At 40.4% G+C, this 21,782-nt stretch overlaps 1 protein-coding gene across 1 annotated transcript in view; it reads right to left on the bottom strand.

The window, feature by feature from the left end:
* The window catches only part of hydin (HYDIN axonemal central pair apparatus protein), a 677,137-nt gene that overhangs the window by 286,906 nt on the left and 368,449 nt on the right, over positions 1 to 21,782 (bottom strand). The window contains exons 26-27 of the mRNA XM_048605579.1: positions 5,940 to 6,065; positions 2,746 to 2,869 (exon numbers count right to left, since the gene is read on the bottom strand). Of these exons, the coding sequence (XP_048461536.1) occupies positions 2,746 to 2,869; positions 5,940 to 6,065 (250 nt within the window). The remainder of the gene's footprint in view (positions 1 to 2,745; positions 2,870 to 5,939; positions 6,066 to 21,782) is intronic.

Below are 21,782 nucleotides of genomic sequence, written 5' to 3'. Positions count from 1 at the left end.
ATTTTTCTTTGTCTTCTCCCAACTTTCTAAATCTTCAGTACTCTACCCCATGATGCTCTTGAGACTTATTACTCTCCCTGACATTGTTCCGCAAGGGAAGAAGTTCCACAGGAGCCTCCAATGAAAGACTACCAGACAATATCACTTAAGCACACTTTCTGGAAATTGATTAGTTTCCAATCTCTATCATAGGGGGAAGCCAGACTAAACCACATCCCCATGGAACTTTTGCCCCATTTCCTTGTTCCACTGAAATGACAAGAGAATGTAAGTTACATTCACTCTACTTCAACTCTGCTTCATTCTCAAAGGAGGCTAACAAAGAGATGAAAGTTTTCAGCAAAACAACATTCACTAAAATAAAATAATTTCCCAGGCAATGCAATAGTGAAACAGGCAGCAAAGGGAAGTCCTGCAGTGAATGTGCAAGACCTAACTTTACATCAAAGCTGAACACGTCTCGATGTGCTCAGTTTACTAAGCTCCAGCCTGCTCTCAAATTGCTGTGCCATCAGCTGGTGCATTATTTTCTTTACATTTCAGCATTAATAAGAACATTATAGGCTACTGTTTTGTCACATTGAAACCCATGTGGGCACCTTGATGATGAGCGCAAACAAAAATTATTTGCCCATCCCAGAAACTGATACAGATAAAGAACTTTTTTTTCTTTTTCTTGGTACCAAGTCAGCCAATTCAGGAATAGTTTGGGCAACAAATATTCCAGGCTGTGCTTGAAATAAACTTCAGGAAGAGGAAAGGGCCACAAATGCTTGCACCACAAACAGCAAATTTCACACATTTAATTATTCATTCATTCATTCATTCATCAATGTGTGCTGTACACAATAACAGGTTCTTGGCTCATTGACCGCTGTTGTTTCAACCTCAGCAGTTTTATCGGCAATTTTTTTGAAGTATTGTTTTGCTAATGCCTTCCACTCTCAGAAGCAGAGTGAGGATGCAGGTCCATACTCTACTTCAGTCAGAATGGGAATCAAATCCACACTGTTGGCATTATTCTGAACCATGCTAACCAGTCCCCTGGCAAATGTTAGAACTCTCACTGTTTTCCCTTTTTTTATCATTTTTGATTGACACTGTGAGAGTGGAAGGTGACCTTTAAACTGTGACCTGCAATCTCTTTTTAAAAAGAAGGGAGAACAAAATAACTGATATTTGTTTATAGGACCTTGCCTGGAAGATAACTGCAGGTCGATTCTTGTTCAAGGAACACTGCACACCTTTCAGCTCTCTGGAAATGTATTCTCCTCAGCGACAGGCAGTTGTTTGCATGTTAACAGGGGCTATCAGATTGAGGCTGGTGCTAAACAGTCTAACAAAGAGAATGTTGAGAAATACAGAAAGAGGAACCAAAGTTTGAACTAATACAATGTGGAGCTGGAGGAGTACAGCAGGCCAGGCAGCATTTTCTGAAGAAGGGTCCCGACCCGAAAAGTCAACTTTCCTGCTCCTCTGATGCTGCCTGGCCTGCTGTGCTCCTCCAGCTCCACACAGTGTTATCTCTGACCAAAGTTTGACCTGTGTTTTTTTTTGTCAGAAAGATAGTGGCTGGCAAAGTAACAGCATGGAGGTTTGATTGCTCCTTGGTTATCCTCCCATTATCAACTTATTGCAAATTCAGAGAATAGAATCTCAGCTATAAGAATTAAGTGACTATTGCTTGAGACCTACTGGAAGCTTTATGCATTGGTGTTGTTAGAAATCAAGTAAGATTCAATCCTATGTGCCTATGATACCACGCATTGTTGAAACTGCTTCAGTGAACTGGCCAGCTGTATCTGTTTTATGTTTTTTTTTAATTTATCCCTTAACTATATCTGTTTGTTGGTCTTTCTATGTGTGAATGGGGTCTAGAATCAAAGAGGAGTGTTGTAAATCATAGACATTAATTAGATTACCTTGTTGTTTAACTTCATTCAGCTTAAAGCTACTGTATTAATAATAGTGCTGATGAAGGGTCTAGGCACGAAACATTGACTTTCGTACTCCTCTGATGCTGCCTGACCTGCTATGTTCCTCCAACTTCACACTGCATCGACTCTGACTCCAGCATCTGCAGTTCTTGTTACCTCTGACTGTATTAATAATAAATTGTTAATTCTCTTTTCTAAGTTATAACCTTGGTACCTGGTGTCAGTTATTTACAGAGTCTGGTTAGGAATCATTGGAGCAATTTTGAAGGTCATTGAATATTTTAATTTTATTGTGTTGCAAATACAGGGATGGTGAGGCTGATTTGATTTGGTTGTCTGTGTCGTAACACTAAACTGCAAGTTAAATGCATGTTTAAATACTACTGAAAAACATATCCTCATAAGAATAAGCAGCAATTTATTACTTCCAAGATTTGAGAAACTTCTCTCAATAACAAAAAGCTAGGCCGGGATATTTTGCCATCAACCTACCAGAATTGAAGATTGAACCAGACAGCTGACAGCAGAAAATAGAGGGGAGTTGCATCCTTTCTGGACTCTGCTGCAGTCTAATGTAGTTCTAGAGTGTTAAAGTTACGGTTACTTTGAAATATGTTAGTTGCTTCTTGGACCTGTTTCTTTTCTTAAATATGGTGGGGTGCCAAATAATTAAAGTAGCTAATTAAATGTGACACAAAATATCTCCAACTGTTGATAACAATGTTTTGTTTAAACAAATGTACTCTGAATTAATGTATACCGAGGTTAATCAAGACCATTGGAGATTTGCAATTTCCATACTGGATACCTCATGTCCTTCTGTGGGGCTGTTATATGAAATTTCTTTAGGGAACCCCAGGCCTTCGCGTGTTTCATTCTCAGCATCAGTTTTCTCTACATCATTTTCACTGACATTGGAAAGTGACATCTTTCTGGGTAGGAAACATAATAATCATATGGTTAGAAACATCATAAAATTAGCAATTAAATATTGACTGCATTAAGGCTCAATGGTGCTAAAGTAAATGTGTGCATAGCCCAGCTATTCACAATACATATTAATGATTTGGATGAGAGAACAAAATGTAATGTCTCCAAGTTTGCAGATGATACCAAGCTGGGTGGGGAGGTGAACAGTGATGAGGATGCAGAGATCCTTCAATATGATCTGGACAGGTTGGGTGAGTGGGTAAATCAATGGCAAATGCAGTATAATTTGGATAAATGCAAGGAAGCAAAAACAAGAAGGCAGATTACGCCCTGAATGGCTGTAAATTGGGAGAGGGGAGTGTACAGCAGAACCTGAGCATCCTTGTGCACCAATCGCTGAAGGTAAGCTTGCAGGTGCAGCAGGCAGTAAAGAAGGCAAATGGTATGTTGGCCTTCATTGTGAAAATGATGAGTACAGGAGCAGGGATGTGCTGTTGCAGTTGTACATGGTCTTGGCGAGACCATGCCTAGAATATTGTGTACCAGGCTGATTCCGGGGATGGCGGGTCTGACATATGAGGAGAGATTGACTAGGTTGGGATTGTTTTCGCTGGAGTTCAGACAAGTGAGGGGGGATCTCATAGAGACTTATAAAATTCTAACAGGACTGGGCAGGGTAGATGCAGGGAGGATGTTCCCAATGGTGGGTGTGTCCAGAACCAGGGGTCACAGTATGAGGATTCGGGGTAGACCATTTAGGATGGAGATGAGGAGGCATTTCTTTACCCAAAGAGTGGTGAGCCTGTGGAATTCATTACCACTGGAAGTAGTTGATGCTAAATCATTGAATGTATTCAAGATATAGCACTTGCGACTAGATATAGCACTTGGGGTGAATGGGATCAAAGGTTATGGGGAGAAAGCAGGATTAGGCTATTGAGTTGGACAATCAGCCATGATCGTGAAGAATGGCAGAGGAGGCTCGAAGAGCCGAATGGTCTCCTCCTGCTCCTATCTTCGGTGTTTCTACGTTTTACAAGGAGACTATGGAATTAATAAGACATAAACTTTTACACCCAGTGAAAATTTTATGGTAGAAAGTTGGTGGGCTAGCATCAGTCCTATTTACGTGCCTCCCTGCCAAACTCAGAAAGAAAGAATAGTGAAAATGATCCAACTCATCTTGTACACTTCCAAATGGAGCCCCCAAGTACAAACAGTATTAATTTTCAAATAATTTTTTTACTGATTTAGGCACTGGAGGCATATAAAATCAAGTTCATTATGTTTGCTTTGGCTTTGTAGTGGTTGGAATGAGATAGGCCAGATGGATTTCACTGAATACGAGTTCCTTAATTGGGGCTGTTAACCTGGGCCAATCAGGGAGTCCTGGCTGACAGATAAGAACAGAAGTGTCAGAGATTCTGCTTACTCTGAGACTGGCTCTGAGGAAGCTGGATCAGCGTCAAGGATTCGCCACATGTAAGTAAAGGGTGACTTGGTGATACCAGTCTTTGTGGAGTTATTTCAAATCAGTCATTGGTGCCATTAGTTTCACTAGCAGATTTTCTCTAGTAATAGTAATTGTATTTATTTCCTCTCCTTTTGCCCCTTGATTATTTAGTAATTTTGGAATGCTAGGATTAAAGTGCTCCTTGTCCAGCAGTAAAATATATCAAGTGATTATAACTCATACATAAGAATATTTAAAGGGTAAATTGCTTTTCTGATTTCTGAGATTATTCTGCATGGAAGGTCATATTTCAGACTATAGGGATCATTTGCTTCCCTTTGAATGCAGACATTTTACATACTACCCAAGAAAACGTATTGAACTCAGTTTTAATGACCAAAGCAAACAAACATGTTAAGTATTTAGAAAGTGACTTGAATTGTAACATCACAACATTTTTCCCCAAATGATGCCAAATACCTTTCAACTGATACAAGTTTTTTTGTTATTGTCAGCTATTTGTACCACTCTGCCTAGAGAAGCAAAGGTTTCCATTTCATTGCATTGTATTCACATTATATATGACACCAAAACTAATGCTGCTGAATATAGCATATCTATGTCACTCTCTATAGGGATACTGTGACTTTGGACTATCCATTAAAGACCTCTCTTTAGTTTTTGCGGAGGGCTAGTGGTACGTTGTTTTAAACTATCACAAAGTCAATATTACCCTCGGTGCATGGAAGCTGTGCTTATTCAGTAGATACACATCATTATTTTCACCTCGCACTTACTACATTGGACAAAAACATGACAGATTTTGCCTGACTGGAGAATCACAACTTATTTTGCTTTCAAAGATTAGTTCCTGCTATGGTGGACCAGATTAATCTCACAGAAGAATTGACTCTGCATTTTGCGTAAGTATTAAAATCCCTGGGGAGGAATCTTAGACAATTCAAAGTACAATGTTAACAGCCTGGGTTCAGCTGTGTCATCCAATTTACACCTGATCTAATTTCAATCTGTAATGGCTGTTATCTGTCCAGTATGATAGGTAAAATTACTCCCTTTGTCCCATGTGCAATAGAATATCCAGGTGGGTTGACAGAATTACATTTTATCCATTTTATACTGTTGCAGGTAGATTTTCTCCTAGCACTGCTACAACTTCCTGCTTGAAATAGTGTAAGCAGGAACTGTACCAGCAACTTTGGAGGTTGATCTCTGATGGTCTGTAGACACTTTGACATCAACACCAATGACACAAGGATCAATTATGAGTCGGAGCCAGTAAGGACTGCAGATGCTGGAAGCTGGAGTCAATAAATGTGGAGCTGGAAAAGCACAGCTAATCAGACAGTGTCTGAGGAGCAGGAAAGTGAACGTTTGGGGCAGAAACTCTTCATCAGTCCTGACACAGGGTTTTGGCCCGAAATGTTGACTTTCCTGCTCTTCGGATGCCATCTGACCAGCTGTTCTTTTGCAACTCCACATTTATTGACTTTGATCAGATACAAGTGATTGATAGGATTTATGTGTAACAAAGAAACAATAAAATACCTCACAAAACCCAACACATATCACTGAAGTGTAGATAACATATACATTCTAACCTGTCGGAGTCCTCAATAACAATGGTACCTTCCTCCAAGGGTAATTCATTGGTGAGTTTTGTCTCATCTTTAACATCCTTGGTTTCCAAATTCACAATTTTAGCTGTTGATTTGCAGACTGGTGAACTGTTAGGAAACACAAACAGGCAGAGAATTATTTGAGGTAATATTCAATTTGCACTATTTTCACAGACAGCTCCTACAAACAACAGAAAACCATATATGTTCAATCTCCTTTGTAGCCCTTCAGGTATTCTTTTAAAAATAAATTAAGGAAAGCCGCCAAACTCTAAACTGATTTGATCAAACTGTAGTTCCTTGTGCTCCCTCAAACCCCACACTTTTACACAATATCCTCCAAACCCGCAACCACTACTATATAGAATGACAAGGGCAACAGATACAAGGGAACACCACGACCTGCAAACAGCTCTCCATGCACTCACCATTCTGACATGAAAATATATTGCTGTTCATTCAGTGTTGCTGAGTCATAATCCTGGAACTCCCTCCCTAACAGCATTGTGGGTGTACCAAGTGGACTGCAGCACTTCACGAAGGCAACTCACCATCACCGTATTAAGGGTAACTAGCAACCGGCAATAAGTGCTGGCCCAGTCAGCAACACCCACATCCCATGAATGAATAAGAAAAAGTCAGAACTTCAAAGATTTTCTCTTGACCACTGAATCTCCCTGTCAGTCTAACCCCAGAACTGTTTTCGAACTGAAGTAGCTGCACACAAACAGGTTGTTGACCGGCACTATGTATTCCAGCTGTTACATTTACTTTGTTTAATATTAAAAACGATATTTTTGTATAACCAAGTCATATTTTAGACATTGCTTCTGGCTCCTTATTTCCATGGAAATGATTCCAGCAGACAGCTTCTCAACTCACCGTTTCCACACTTAGATATCAGGTCAGCATTGATTCCTTTCAAACTATATAAAGGCTATTCTATTTTATTCTAAACATTTTCCAACAACAAGATCTTATTCTTTACTTTTATACTCCTTTTGATTGTCATCACTCTATGCCCCACTTATTACCAGGTTACATCCAGTCATTTAATTTGTCTCCAGCACCACCTTATTTTAATTTTTTTGTAATTATCTCTCTGCCTCACTTAATCAGATTATAGGTCATCCCTTCGCTAGTTATTCAGCTGTTGACCCTTTACTCACTGTCTAACACTCCTGGTCATCTGCAGGGACTTATCATCTGATCCTCCACTCACACCAGTTGTATGGGGAACTTTTGATCTCTCTGCCCTTGATCTCTCACTCTGTGTCTGTGTGCTCTGCTCTCTCTTGCACCTGATGAAGGGGCTGCGCTCTGAAAGCTTGTGTGATTTCAAATAAACCTGTTGGACTATAACCTGGCATCGTGTGACTTCTGACTTTATATTACCGAGCTCAGACTCTCTGCCCTACCATGACTGTGTCTTTATCTCTGGGAATAGCCTATCAATGAATACTCTGTACCATTCCACTGTCTCCCAATTGACTACACTTCCTCACACCCTGATGTCTGTAACAACTCAACTCCCAGTTTCTGAAACTCCATTGCATCTGGTGCAGTGATTCAACCTATCAAACACTCCCTTTGTTTTCTTTATCTTCCTTCCTGTTTTTCTCATAATCCTGGAAGCCTGGCTTGCTGGCCCAAACCTTTTCCTCTTGCGGGAATGTACCTTATCTGCACCTGAACCATCTCCTCTTTATAAGGAGCCTATTTTTCATTACAGTTTCACCTGTCAATCTTTAATTCCAATTTATTTAGACAGATTCCTTTTCTACTGGAAAAGCAAAAAATAAAATGACACTGACTTTAGGTTACAAGAACAGAAAATTTTGGAATTTATCAGCATGTCAGGTATGATCTATGGGAAAAAAAAAGTTGATGGCTCAGGTCATGGCCATCAGAATTGGGAAAAGTTATAACCATAAAAGGTGTTAAGCAAGCAAAAGGCGGAAGGGTTGAAAAAGAACAAAAGCAAAAATCTGCGATAAGGTGAAAGATATAGGAGATGAGCTGACAAGAGTGTGTGGTGCATGGAGTGGAACTGGGATAAAGTAAATAAACAAAATGCATCTAGAGCAGGCATAAATGGCACGATGACAAACAGCTATCATTTGAAAGGGACAAGTGAGACTAAAATCGAAACATGCCAAAAAAAGGAAATAATCGGAGGCAGAGTTTACAAGCTCGAGCCCAGAAGATTATAAAATGCCTATTCTTTGCATTTATGTTGAGCTTCATTGAAACACTGCACTAGGTTGAAAACGCAGAGACTAATGTGACAGCAAGGTGGAGAAATAAATGGCAGGCAATTTAAGGAGATTAGACAAACTAACAGCAAGATGACGGAGAATCTTTTTACGCAGCACAGGAGGTTAGGAACTTGAGAAATAAGTGGAAGCAGATTCAATTGTGGCTTTCAAAACCTAAAGAAAGAAAATTTTCAGGGTTACAGGGAAGAATGAAGAGTGGGATTCACTGGGTTGCTCTTGCAAAGACACAGCACAGACAGGATGGCAGCCAGTGACGAGTAGAGTTCTGCAGAGGTCAGTGTTGGGACCACAAGTATTCACATTATACATTATCAATCTGGACAAAGGCAAAAGGACGTTGTTGCTAAAATGACAGATTACCCAAAACTAGGTGGAGGAACACGTAGTGTTCAGGAAGCAGGGAGGCTGCAGAAGGACTTGGACAGGCTAGGAGCATCTCCTCCTCTATAATATGGACATTTTACAAGATGTTGCTATTTATTTCCCCAAATTCTCTAGCTTCCACATCCTTATCCACAGTAAACAAAATGATGCAAAATACTCTGTTAGTATCTCCCGCAACTCCTGCAGTCCCACACATTGGCAGCCTTGCTGATCTGTCTTGCAGGTTCTTGAGTTAAAAAAAGGTTAAAAAAAAAAAGTCAGAAGGCACAGGGTCTGACCATGCTTATAATATCTCCTGGCCTTACATTCATGTAGAGAGAGGTGGGAGGTAAGAGAAGATTACTAAGAGAAGAGAGCTTTCATTAATGCTTTCAAAATCTCCTGGCTTGTTTGTAGTCTCGTCTTTCATCAACCTTGCATATAGAGATTCCCATAAGGAAACTCATGCTGCACAGTCTTGCTTAGGTCAGGCTGTAACTTCCTCACAACGTCAGGATAAAGCTGAAGTCAGTAAATCTGCAAGAGGGGAAGCCTAACAATATGCTGAGTGTGGACAAAACGAGTCCAACAATGTGTCAGTTTTGCCAGCTGATTTTTGGCACAACGGGTATTCATTCACCAGACTGCAAGCTAAAAAATGAGAAGAAATGATAGGTAATTATGACAGATGGTGACAACACATCATTTTGTCAAATTAAAAATCTACGCTGCGAAAAAGGCACATCTAAATCAGAACAAGAAATTGATTAAAAATGGGTCAAAATCTAATAGAATAAGTTCCATTCCAAACTACTTGAATGGTGATTCCTTCAGTACTTTACAACCCAGAAATGCCACCACCACACAAGAAGAAAGTGGGAACCACAGAATTGACAATAGTCTATAAATGAAGGTCACAGACAAACTCAAATTAGATGAGGATACCCTGATTTGAGGTCCAGGGTTTCGTGAGTGATGAACATCAATCAATTAAATTAAATTTGGCCTTTTTCATCCTCTACCTTCTAATTTCTATGGAGGGTTGTGTGACCATATTAGCCTCAATGCCTGTGTTTGAGGGAGGTTTAAAAGCATCAGTCTAGGATCCCCTTAATTAGGATCCTGTGCCTCCAGATGGATAGCATGTGTATGATACGTAGTGGATAAGGCCAGACCAGGACTGTGCAGTCATGCCCACCATGGTGAATAGCTGGTAAACTAACCACCATGCTGTACAGAACAGGAATAAAATCAGCCACGTTTCACTTTCTTGATAGCTACACCTATCATCATGTGTGTATATTGGTGCAATGTATTAACCATATGTTTCTGCCTTACACCTCACATATTAAAAAGAACTCACTTGGGCTCAGACTCCTAACACCGGAATTCTACCCCAGAAGAAATGAAGAGCAGGATAAGGGGAATAAAACTGGACGGTACTGGATTGTAAGGGAAGGCAACATCCTAGTTGCCTTGAAAGATGCAGTTCTTCTTAAATGCTGCAGTCCTCAGAGTTAATAAGCTCCCACAAAGCAATTTGGTGGTAAGAAATTCCAGAATTCTGACCAATCAATGATGAGAGAATTGCAATATGAGTAAAAGAAAAGAAGACACCTGCCTTGGATAAAGACTTAAAGGTATTCTTGTGAATATGCTGCTCAAGTTCTTCCAGGTGGTGAAAGTTGAGAACTTGGAAAATGCTACTGAAAGAACATGGGCAAGTTACTGAAGTTTACCTACAGACAATGCAGCAACAGTGGTGTTGAATGGGTGGCTGTTTAACCTAGTAAATTAAGAGTAAGAAGATTTCCAGGGAAAGAATGGGGTCTATTAGAGACTAAAAGGTCAATGTGTACATTGAGCCAGAGGACATGGGCAAGGTCTTAAAGTCAAAATTTATCATCTGTACGCACAACAGATGAAGACATTGTTACCGGAGATTTCAAATAGGGTGGTCAGGTTCTAGAATATGTTAAGATTAATAAGGAGGAGGCATTAGATGTTTTAGTGACCATACAGATGCAGTAATCCCCAGGGCATGATGAGATGTATTCCAGGCTGGTATGAAAGGCAAAGAAAGAGATTGCAGGGCCCCTTGCGAGATATTTAAAATTTCACTAGCCTCAGGCGAAGTGCCAGATGATTGGAAGATAACTATTATGATTTCTTTGTTCAAGAAGAGGAGAGGTAATTACAATCCAGTTAGTTTGATGTAGGTGGTGGGGAATTATTGGAAAAAATTCTGAGTGACAGGATTAATCAAGACTTGGAAAGGCAAGAACTGATCAGAGATAGCAGCATGGATTTGATGGAGGGAATCCTGTCTGACTAATTTAATTGCGTTTTTTGAAAAGGTGTCTAAATATATTGATGAGGGTAATGGAGCTGATATAGTTTGCATGGCCTTCAGTCTGGCCCTTGACAAGGTCCCATATGGAAGGCCGGTCCAAAAGGTAGAAGACAGTGGGATCCAAAGCAACTTGGCAAACTGGGTCCAAAATTGGCTTGCAAATAGGAGGCAAAGGGTGATTTTGTAGCAAAAACAGAAATTGCTGCAAAACTCAGAAGGCCTGGCAGTGTCTGTGGGGAGAAAGCATAGTTAACATTTTGAGTCCGATGACTCTTCATCAGATCTGACCACAGCTAGGAAAAGGTAGTATTTATTCAGAAGATGAGGTGGATCAGTGGAGATGGAGCCCAGAGAAAGAGACATGTGAAAGAGTTGGGCAGATAAGGGGATTATTGATAGTAGGCCAGGACAGAAGAGAAACTGAATAAGTGACAGTGACAGCTGAATGTAGGAGAGAATGGGTAACACATGTCATTACAGGATCAGGTGTGAGAGTGTGTTTTTTAAAAAAAAAAAAACAAGGACTGACTGAATCAGGCTCTAAAGTTATTGAACTCGATGTTGAGTTCTAGTGGCTGCAGGGTCACCAGGAGGAAAATGAGATGCTGCTCTTCTAGCTTGCACTGAGCCTTGGTGGAGCACTTCAATAAGCTTGTGCCAAAACTTTTGGCACGGGAACAGTGTGTGCTGAAGTTCTAGGCAACTTGAAGCTCGGGGACATTTTTATGGACACAATGTAGGTGTTCTGCAAAAGTGGTCACCCAGTCTGCATTTTGTCATGGTGGAGGGTTGTTTTTGTGATTGGAAGCCTGTGATCAGCAATGTACACTAGATCAAGGAGCAAGAAAATCTTGTACAACATTTTAAAACATTGGTTAGGCTGCATATGGAATACTGTGTGAAGTTCTGGTCACCACACAACCGGAAGAATGTAATTGCATTGGAAAGGGCGCAGAGAGGATTTACCAGAATGTTGCCTGGGATGAAAGGGCTCAGTTAGGAGGAGAGATGGATAGGCTGGATTTGTTTTCCTTAGAACAGGAGAGGATGAGGGGGCTCCGAATGAGGTGCACAATATTATAAGAGGCATAGATAGGGTAGACTGTGAGAATCTTTTCCTAAGGCATACATGTCTAAGACCAGAGGGCATAAGTTTAAGGTGAGGAGTAAGTTGTTTAGTAAGGAAAGTATTTTTTTCACCCAGAGAGTGGAAGAATTATGTTAACTCGCTACCTGAGACCATGGGGACAGTAGGTAATCATGCAATATTTAAGAAGCATCTTGAGTACTTAAATGCCAGGGCACAGTAGGCTGTGGACCAAGTCCAGATAAATGGGATTAGTGTAGTTCAGTATTTGTCAACATAGACATGGTGGGACAAGTGGCTGGTTTCTATCCTTTATGACTCTATGACTCACTAATTAAACTAATAGGATTTTTTCTACAGAATTGCTGATTTTACCCAGATAACTGACTACTTTCAATCAAGTTTCTGAATTGTTATTAAATTACTGTTCTATGATTCATTTTTAACTGGAATATTTTCTCATTCTCCTTTGTTTACAGCCATGTTCTTCTATGTAGTACTAGTTTTCTACCACTGGATATTGCTGATGGACTAGGATGAACAAAACACCAGATTATGAAAGAAGTCAGGGATTATTTATTGCAATCCACACAAAATAATTGCTAAAGATAAATACTGAGACAAATTATAGATGCACATCAATGCTAGACAACATTATTTTTCAAAATGCTAAAATTGTTTGGTGTGCAATTTGTTTTGAACATTTGTGAATGGAATTTGCAAACATGAATACTGCAGGAACAGCACTGTCGCAGATACTTAATTCCAAGTTCACAACTTCTACACATTCATCCAAACTGATGATGTTCATAAGAATTCTATTTCAACATTTCACTACTTAGACAAGTGAGCGTGAACTGTAAGGCAAGATTAGGCACATTTAACCAATTGAGTACTTAATTCCATAGACCACCCATGATCTATAAAAAGTCTTGTATTTACAGAACACTTCTCAAAACTTTTTTACACCCCAAACTGCTTTAGGCAATTAACTAATTTTAAAGTGCTATCACTGTTGTAATGTTGGAAACATAGTAGGTGACTAGAGCGCAGCAATTATCCACAAACCACAATGTGATGATAATCAGATCTGTCTTAGCATTGTTGTTTGAGAGACAAATATTGGCCAGGCAACTAGGGTAGATTGCATGCATTTGAATTGTGCCACAGGATCTTTTATATCGATTTGAGAAAATGGATGGAAATTTCAGTGAATGAGAAATCCCTGCTTTTGCATGCATTAAAGCCTGAACTTACAACCTCTATTCCAAGGCGACAATGTTATCAACTGAGTCACAGCTGACATGACACTACTAAATGTATGTGCTTTGATGAAGGTCAAATATCCAAAGAGACGCCTCTGAGATGTTTCACTGATTGCTAAACTATGAGCACCTTGCACAAAATGCTCTCAAGGACCAGTTTCTTGCCTTTGTGAATCACTCCTTACCACACTCATTTCCGTTGCCAACAAAAACTGCATATGTTGAAATGGTGGCAAGACTTCCACCTGTCATTTTAAAGCTCCAGAGAATCTTGCGAGGTCTGTGAAAATACAGATCATCTCATGGTTGCTGGATTGCTGGTGTGTGGGTTATTGTCAGAGCTGATATTGTTTCCTGTTTCCTTAAGCTATCTAAAGAGAATATTTTTGGTCAGTGAGGCTGGCTCAACATGGATTTGCATTGTTCCTTTTACAAAGTGGAAGATTGCCATATGGAAACCATCCAAGACAAAGCAGCCCTCTTGATCACAGCCCATCTTCCAACGTAAACATTCACTCCCACATAGTGGCAGCAGTATTCATCGTAAAAAAGATGCATTGCAGCGCCTTTGCAAGTTTCAACAACACATTGCAAATATGCAGCCTCGACTATCTAGAAGCATAAGGGCAGCAGATGTATGGGAACACCAACACCTGTATCCTCCCCTCCAAGTCACACACAATCATGACTGGCAGCTATATTATCATTTTTTAATTGTCTTTGGAATCAAAATCCTGAAACTTTGTTCCTGACAGTACTTTGGATGTACCTACTTCACAGAATACAGGATTTTAAGAAGATAACTCACTGACACCTGCTTGAGGGTCATTGGGAATAGGTAACAAATATCAGCCTTGCCCACATCTCAAATTTTTTTTTAAAATGACAATCATCTTTCTTTTCCCTAAGTATGATTTGGAGACTTTCTTCCTAATTCCCATGAACTTGAATTTTGCTGAGGCTTTTTTTGATGCCAAATTGAATCAACTAGTACCTTAATGTCAACAGCAGTCAATTGTTTTATCCATTGCTCGGAGCAAGGCTGTAATGATGTCTACAGCTAAGTGGCCCTGGCAGAACCGAAAGTAAGGCATGATGACCAAGTTATTGCTGAGTAAGTACTACTTGATAGCAGATAGAAAATGACACATAGAGCTCGACCCCATATACACTCCACTGCAAAGGAAAACCAGAAGTGAGGTAATCCAGCTCAACGGACTCCAGAGTTTAAATAACAGGCGGGAAAACACAATGGCGCTTCATCGGAGGCTGCACTGATGATGTTATCCAGAAGGGTAGTGAAACGTCTGCAGAACAATGAACCAGGACAGTGAGCCTACCAACCACAACATCCACAACCCGAGCTACAAATCGACTCTAAAACCTTAGACACCTTCTATCACTTTTTTGATAATTGAGAATAATGCAATAGCAGGTAATTGCTTGTATCGAGTTAGTCCTACTTTTGTGGGTGGAACAAACTGGGAAATTTTCCACATTATTGTGTAGATGCCATGTTGCAGTTAGATCAAAACAACTGCATAACGCCATGGCTAATTCTGAAGCACAAGTCTTCTGTACTACAGCAAAAACATTGTCAGGGCCTAAAGCTTTGGGGTGTATTCAATGCCCTTATTTCTTGATATTATACAGAGTGAATAGAAGACAGAATTTGTGATGCTGGGGGTACCCCAAGAGGAGCGATGAGGACAGAGGCAGCATGGTAGTGAATTGGCAGAAAAATTGCATTGTGTCTGATGGTTCTATCATAAGGGTGAAGTAGAATGGTGATTTAGCGGGTGTGTGCTTGGATGTTATGAGGGATTTTCTGAATGGAATACAATGAAATATTGGAAGGATTTAAGACAAAGATATTGAAGTTGGTACTTTGGGACAAACTGTGGGGTATTGTACTGAATCTGGATGTGTTGAGAAACACTTTGGAAGCCTAATGAAGAGAGGTTGGTGGAAATTGATCTTCTGGCAATTAGCTAAGTATGAGGGTTTTAATATTCTTAAGGGTGACTGAGAGATGTGACTTCTGAGATGAGGGGAGTGGTGGTGTGCAATATGTTCTAAAGAATCAAGTGGGTAATTTGAGGGATACGGATTGTATTTTGTCTCAGGGCTGTAGAGGATACCAAAGATGACCACCTTCTGCTAAAGTCAAATCAGCACCAGCAAAGTGTGATATTACTGGTTGGAGTCACACATTTTGAGGATAATATCAAACTAACTCCCCTAGTGAGAAATTGTCAAAAGGTGGGCATTAGGAACATAGGAAATAGAAACAGGAGCCTTTTGGCCCTTCAAGCCTGCTTTGCCATTCAGCTACATGGTTGATTTTCCACCTTAACACTATTTTCCCACACCATTCTCAGCATCCCTTGTTATTGTTAATATCTTAAAGTCCACCAATCTTTGACTTGGATGTAGTCAATGACTAAACCACAGCAGCCTTCTGGGATAGAGAGTTCATCACCCTTTGAGCGAAGAAAAAACTCATCTCAATCCCAAATGACCTCCCTCTTATTCTGAAACCATGCATCCTGGTTCCAGCCACGAGAAACAGGCTCCCGTCAACTACTGTGTTGAGCCCTATGAGAATTTTCTATGGTTTAATTAGATCATTTCTAAATGCAAGAGAATATTTAGATATGCGGGATTTATATCCTGTTTGATAATACTTTTCATTGTCAATGGAATGAAAATTCATGTCCACTGTAATTCCAGAGTTATGCTCAGTCCTGTCAGTTTCCTGCTAGACAAAATAGGTTAACATTAGCTCCAACGCCTTCAGTCATGCAGATGCTGGAATGAAGGAAACTCTACCTGCTTCAGGCTGACAGGTATATCACTGGACAGCACAGCAATTGTTATCCATTCATAGATGATGATAGATGCAATAGCAGTTGTTACATATACAGTGGAAAATAGCGATATCAAAGGAGGGCAAAGATTACACTAACACAACAGGTATAATGCCTTAAAAGATTGTTCCCTGCGTATTCTGCTTGATTGGATACTGTGACCACCAAGAGACAAGCTGGGCCAGAATCTCTTATAAAACTCCAAAGAACAACATTGGCCATGGGACATGGCCTGTATCCAGAAGGCTAATGAATATCACTTCTCTTGACATACTTTGACACAAGCAAAGTCTTGAGCTCATACTATGACTAAAACGCCAGAGGGCATGAAAAAATTAGCAAATTGCAGATGAGACTAGTGAGAAGATATTTCATATAAAAAATCACAGGACTGCAGCAAACTCCCATCAAACTGACCAGTGCTCTACTAATTGAGTTATTTACAACAGAATGCAAAAATGAAGGAAACAGAAAAGTTTAAGAAAGGTAAAGATGTTGAAATGTGATGTATTGGGACTGCTGTGTCTTTGCTGAGATTACAAATTCATCACCTATAGAATATAAAATATAATTGGTGTCATTGTAAATAAATGATTAACTGCTCTTGACTATAAACTTTGCACAATTCTTCAGAAAGGACCAGGTAGAAGGGGTGAATGCCTCTTGTTGCTAATATTCTTATGAAATCTGTCTGTGCTAAGGAACGTTATGGGATGTCATTTAATAATATTCTAACAATTTATCATTTCACAAGAAAAATCTGTGCACAGGTGAAGCCGGTGTTGATTTGATTTGCAGGTGAAATTGTTCTCCAAGAATGAGAAAGTATTGTGCAAGGCCAAAGATCTTATTCTCATACAGACAGTTTGTCAAACACCTAATCTTTTGCTTTGGTCAGTAAAGCATGTACAGCAATGGACAAATGCAAACCCCTGCAATTCCAACAGCACCAATGTCACTAGAGTTCACACACAGATAAGAATGTCAGCCTCAGATATTAAGCTCAACAGGAGATTCAATCAAGAACACTACTGAGATATCAATGTTTAAATTTTCAAGATGCAAAAGTGGCTCATTTCAATGCATTTGTAAAAAGAATCAAGACAGCCATCAGAAAATGGAATACAGGAGACTAGACTTTTCCATAGATTACTGTCAGGAGTCTCTAGAATAGGAACTAAGGTCAGGCAAAATAGGTAGCGTTACTGTAAATGGAGTACAGCTGGTGGATTATTAATATTTAAATAACAAAGATCCAAGGAACTAATATAGCAAGGCCACATCACTTTCAAATAAATATCACTATTATCTGGCATACCCACTGCACAGTATATACTCTTAAGGTATGTTAATCCTCTTTCCTCCTGGGCTGTGCAGCCCTGCTCTGGTGGTTCTTTTCTAAGAAACCAGTCAATGTAACTGGGAGAGAAGGTGACACAGTGGTAAGGGGCCAGGCTAGTACCTGGAGACAAGGGCTGAAATCCCTCCATGGCTGCTAATAGAATTTAACAGAGGTGATTATATGTTTATTAAGCAACCAGGTGAAGGGTTATTGGGGGTCAACAGGAAAGTGGAGTTAATATCAGATTAGTGTAAAGACCACTTTTTATTTCCTTTACTTTCTGGATTGTGGACAATAAGTGAATGATACTGCTACTGGAGTACACGATGAATTGATTACAATGTTGCATTTTTCTGGAATTGTGAGTGTGAACACAGACTCGACAAAGAAATGGATTTTGATCTAAGGGACAACTGCTTAACAATGTTTTGACCAGGTGACCTTGGCTTGTATGGCAGAAAACATCTAGCCTGTGAAGAGAAAACATTAAAAAAAACTTTTTCTATGTCTTTTGTGTGGAAATATACTAGAAAGTCTCCCATAACAGCTAGCAGTCTTCTACTTCCCTTGTGAAAGGGGAAAAAAAACACCTTCAGGGACAGTGAAAGAACAAATCCTCAACTAATGAATGAAAGACTGAACACTGGCGTTTAAACAACTTTGTCATCATTAAAGAATGAAAAGGAAGTGAAAGGAAACAACTCATTAAATTCTGTGGTCTTAAAGTATGTTATCACACTGTGTTTCTCTGATTTCATTTTCTCCTTTTAAAATCTTCTCAACAAAGGGTGTGGCAATGACAGCACTGCTAAACAGTGATTCATGTGAACCCGACAGACCTGTTGATGAATGGCTAATTAGTTGACCACAATTTCCTTCCAAGGCTGTGATGCTTGCACTTAATGAGAATGGAGATAAGGACCCATGTGGGGAAACCAACAGACTAAGAACTAAACAAATAGTTAAATGCTGACGAAGACATCAAAATTAGAGCTGATTGATGAATATATTTAGGCCTTGCTCATCTTTGTAATAGTGTCACAAGATCTTTTCTGCCTATTTGAGAATGCAAAGGCCATCTCTGACAAAGCAGAATTCCCTCAGTACAGCACTGAAGTAACAATAATTTACACAGCACCTTGAACATAATAAAATATTTCAAAATGCTTTACAGGAGCATTGTCAAACAAGATTTGACACTATATGGAAGATAGCAGGAAAGGTAACAAAATATTTGGTACAAGAGGCAGGTTTTGAGGAGCTGCCTTCTTGAACCGCTGCAGTCCATATGCTGCAAGTAGATCCACAATGCCCTTAGGGAGAGAATTATAGGATTTTCACTCGGGGACAGTGAAGGAATAGCGGCATATTTCCAAGTCCGGATGGTGAGTGGCTTGGAGGAGAATTTACAAGTGGTGGTCTTCCTATGTATCTGCTGCTCTCATCCTCCTAGATGGAAATGATCATGAGTTTGGAAGCTGCTGTCGAAGGATCTTAGCTGAATTTCTGCGATGCATCTTGTAGTTTGTACACAATGCTGTTGCTGAGTGTCGGTGGTGGAGGGAGTGAATTCTTGTGGATGTGGTGCCAACCAAGTGGGCTGCTTTGTCCTGGATGGTGTCAAGCTTCTTGAGTGTTGTTCGGGCTGGACTCATCCAGGCAAGTGGGGAGTATTCCATCATACTCCTGACTTATGCCGTGTAGGTGGTGGACAAGCTTTGGAGAGTCAGGAGGTGAGTTACTTGTGGCAGTATTGCTAGCCTCTGACCTGTTCTTGTAGCCACTGTATTTATGTGATGAGTTTCTGGTCAACGGTAACTCCTCAGAATGTAGATAGTGAGGGATTCAGTCCATTGAATGTCAAGGGACGGTGGTTAGATAATCTCTTATTGGAGATGGCCATTGCCTGGCATTTGTGTGGTGTGAATGTTTCTTGCTGCTTGTCAGCCTAAGCCTGGATATTATTCAGATCTTGTTGCATTTGAAAATGGACACAGACAACAACATCAACAAGTGTGCAATAACACTTTCAACATAATAAAAACTTACTGTGACAATTCACAACACTGTTAACAATCCCCACATTAAAGTGATCATCAGTGAACATCATCACATAGTCATACAGCATGGAATCAAACTCTTTGGTTCAACTTCTCTGTGCCAACCAGAAATCCCAGTCTGACCCAGTCCCATTTGGCAGCATTTGGCCCATATTCCTCTAAACCTTTCCCATTCATATAGCCATCGGATGCCTTTTAAATTTTGTAATGTGTACCACTTCCACTGGCAGCTCATTCCATCCATGCACCACCCTGTGTGAAAAAGTTACCCTTCAGGTCCTTTTTAAATCTTTCCCCTCTCACCTTAAACCTATGCCCTCTAGTTTTGGACTCATCTACTCTAGGAAAAAGACCTTTGCTATTCGCCCTACCCATGCCCCTCATGATTTTATAATTCTCTATAAGGTCTCCCCTCAACCTCTGACACTCCAGGAAGAGAGTCTATTTAGCCTCTCCCTATAACTTAAATCTTCCAGATACAGCAAATTCCTAGTAAATCTCTTCTGCACCCTCTCAAGTTTAATAACATCTTTCCAATAGAAGGGCGACCAGAATTGTGCGCCATATTCTAGAAGTCACCTCACCAATGTCCTGTACAGGTGCAATCTGACATCCCAATGCCCTGATATCTGGAATATTATCTGTAAGGTATGATTTCTTACATTGTCTGTAGGTTGTGATGTGAGTATGACTATGTCAGGCTGTTGCTTGACTAGTCTGTGACACATCTCTCCCAATTTTGGTACTAACTTCCAGATGTTAGTAAGGAGGACTTTACCTTCTGATCGTATTATGGAAGGAGGGTCATTGATGAGCAGTGAAGATTGTTGGGCCTCGGACACTACCCTGAGGAACTCCTGCAGCGATGTCCTAGAGCTGTGGTGACTGACTTCTAACAACCACAAACATCTTTTTATGTGCCAGGTATGACTCCAACCAGTGGAGAGTTTGTCCCTTGATTCCAGTTTTGCTAAGGCTCCTTGATGACATGCTCATTCAAATGTGACCTTGATGACAAAGGCTGTCACTCTCGCCTCACCTCTAGAATTCAGCTCTTTTGTTCATGATTGAATCAAGGCTGTAATGAGGCCTGGAGATGGATGGCCCTGGCAGAACTCAAACTGGGTGTCACTGAGCAGATTATTGCTGAGCTGCTTGATAGCACTGTTGATCACGAGTGGACTAATAGGGTGGTAATTGGCCAATTTGGAATTGTCCTGCTTTTTGTGTCCAGGACACACCAAGACAATTTTCCACACTGTTGGATAGATGTTAGTGTTGTAGCTGTACAGGAATGACTTGGCTGGAGGTGCGTCAAGTTCTAGGGCACAAGTTTCCAGTATAATCTCGGAATGTTGCCAGAGGCCACAGTCTTTGCAGTATGCAGTGCCTCCAACCATTTCTTGACATCACATGGAGTAAATGGAATTGGGTGAAGACAGGCATCATAATACTGGGTAAAAACCAAAAGCACTGCAGATGTTGTATATCAGGATCAAAAACAAAGTTGCTGGAAAAGCGCAGCAGGTCTGGCAGCATCTGTGATGGAAAAAACAGAGTTAACATTTCGGGTCCAGTGACCCTTCCTCAGAACTCAAATCTGGGCTGTTAATGTATTTTTTATGTTGTTGTTTGAGGTCTACTATTACTGAATAACAAAGTGCGTCAAAGGACTGAAAGTTTGAAGGGTTCTGAGGAAGGGTCACTGGACCCAAAACATGAACTCTGTTTTTCCTTCACAGATGCTGCCAGACCTGTTGAGCTTTTCCAGCAACTTTGTTTTTGATCATAATACTGGGGACCACTGAAGGAAGCCAAGATGGATTATCCACTCAGCACTTCTGGCTTAAGATTGTTGCAAATCGGATGAGGAAGTGGAAGGGTGGTTTAGTAAGTTTGCTGATGCCACGAAGGTTGGTGGAGTTGTGGACAGCGTCAAGGGCTGTTGTAGGTTGCAACAGGACATTGACAGGATGCAGAGTTGGGCAAAGAAGTGGCAGATGGAATTCAACGCAGAAAAGCGTGAAGTGATTCATTTTGGAAGGTCGAATTTGAATGCAGAATACAGGGTTAATGGCAGGATTCTCAGCATTATGGAGGAACAGAGGGATCTTGGGGTCCATGTCCATAGATCCCTCAAAGTTGCTACCCAAGTTGATAGGGTTGTAAAGAAGGTGTATTGGTGTGTTGGCATTCATTGGGAGGG

The sequence above is a fragment of the Rhincodon typus genome, chromosome 15 (assembly GCF_021869965.1).
Source record: "Rhincodon typus isolate 14 chromosome 15, sRhiTyp1.1, whole genome shotgun sequence".
Lineage (NCBI taxonomy): Eukaryota > Metazoa > Chordata > Chondrichthyes > Orectolobiformes > Rhincodontidae > Rhincodon > Rhincodon typus.
Note: the sequence above shows the minus strand (reverse complement) of the source record. Positions and strands in the feature narration are given on the sequence as shown.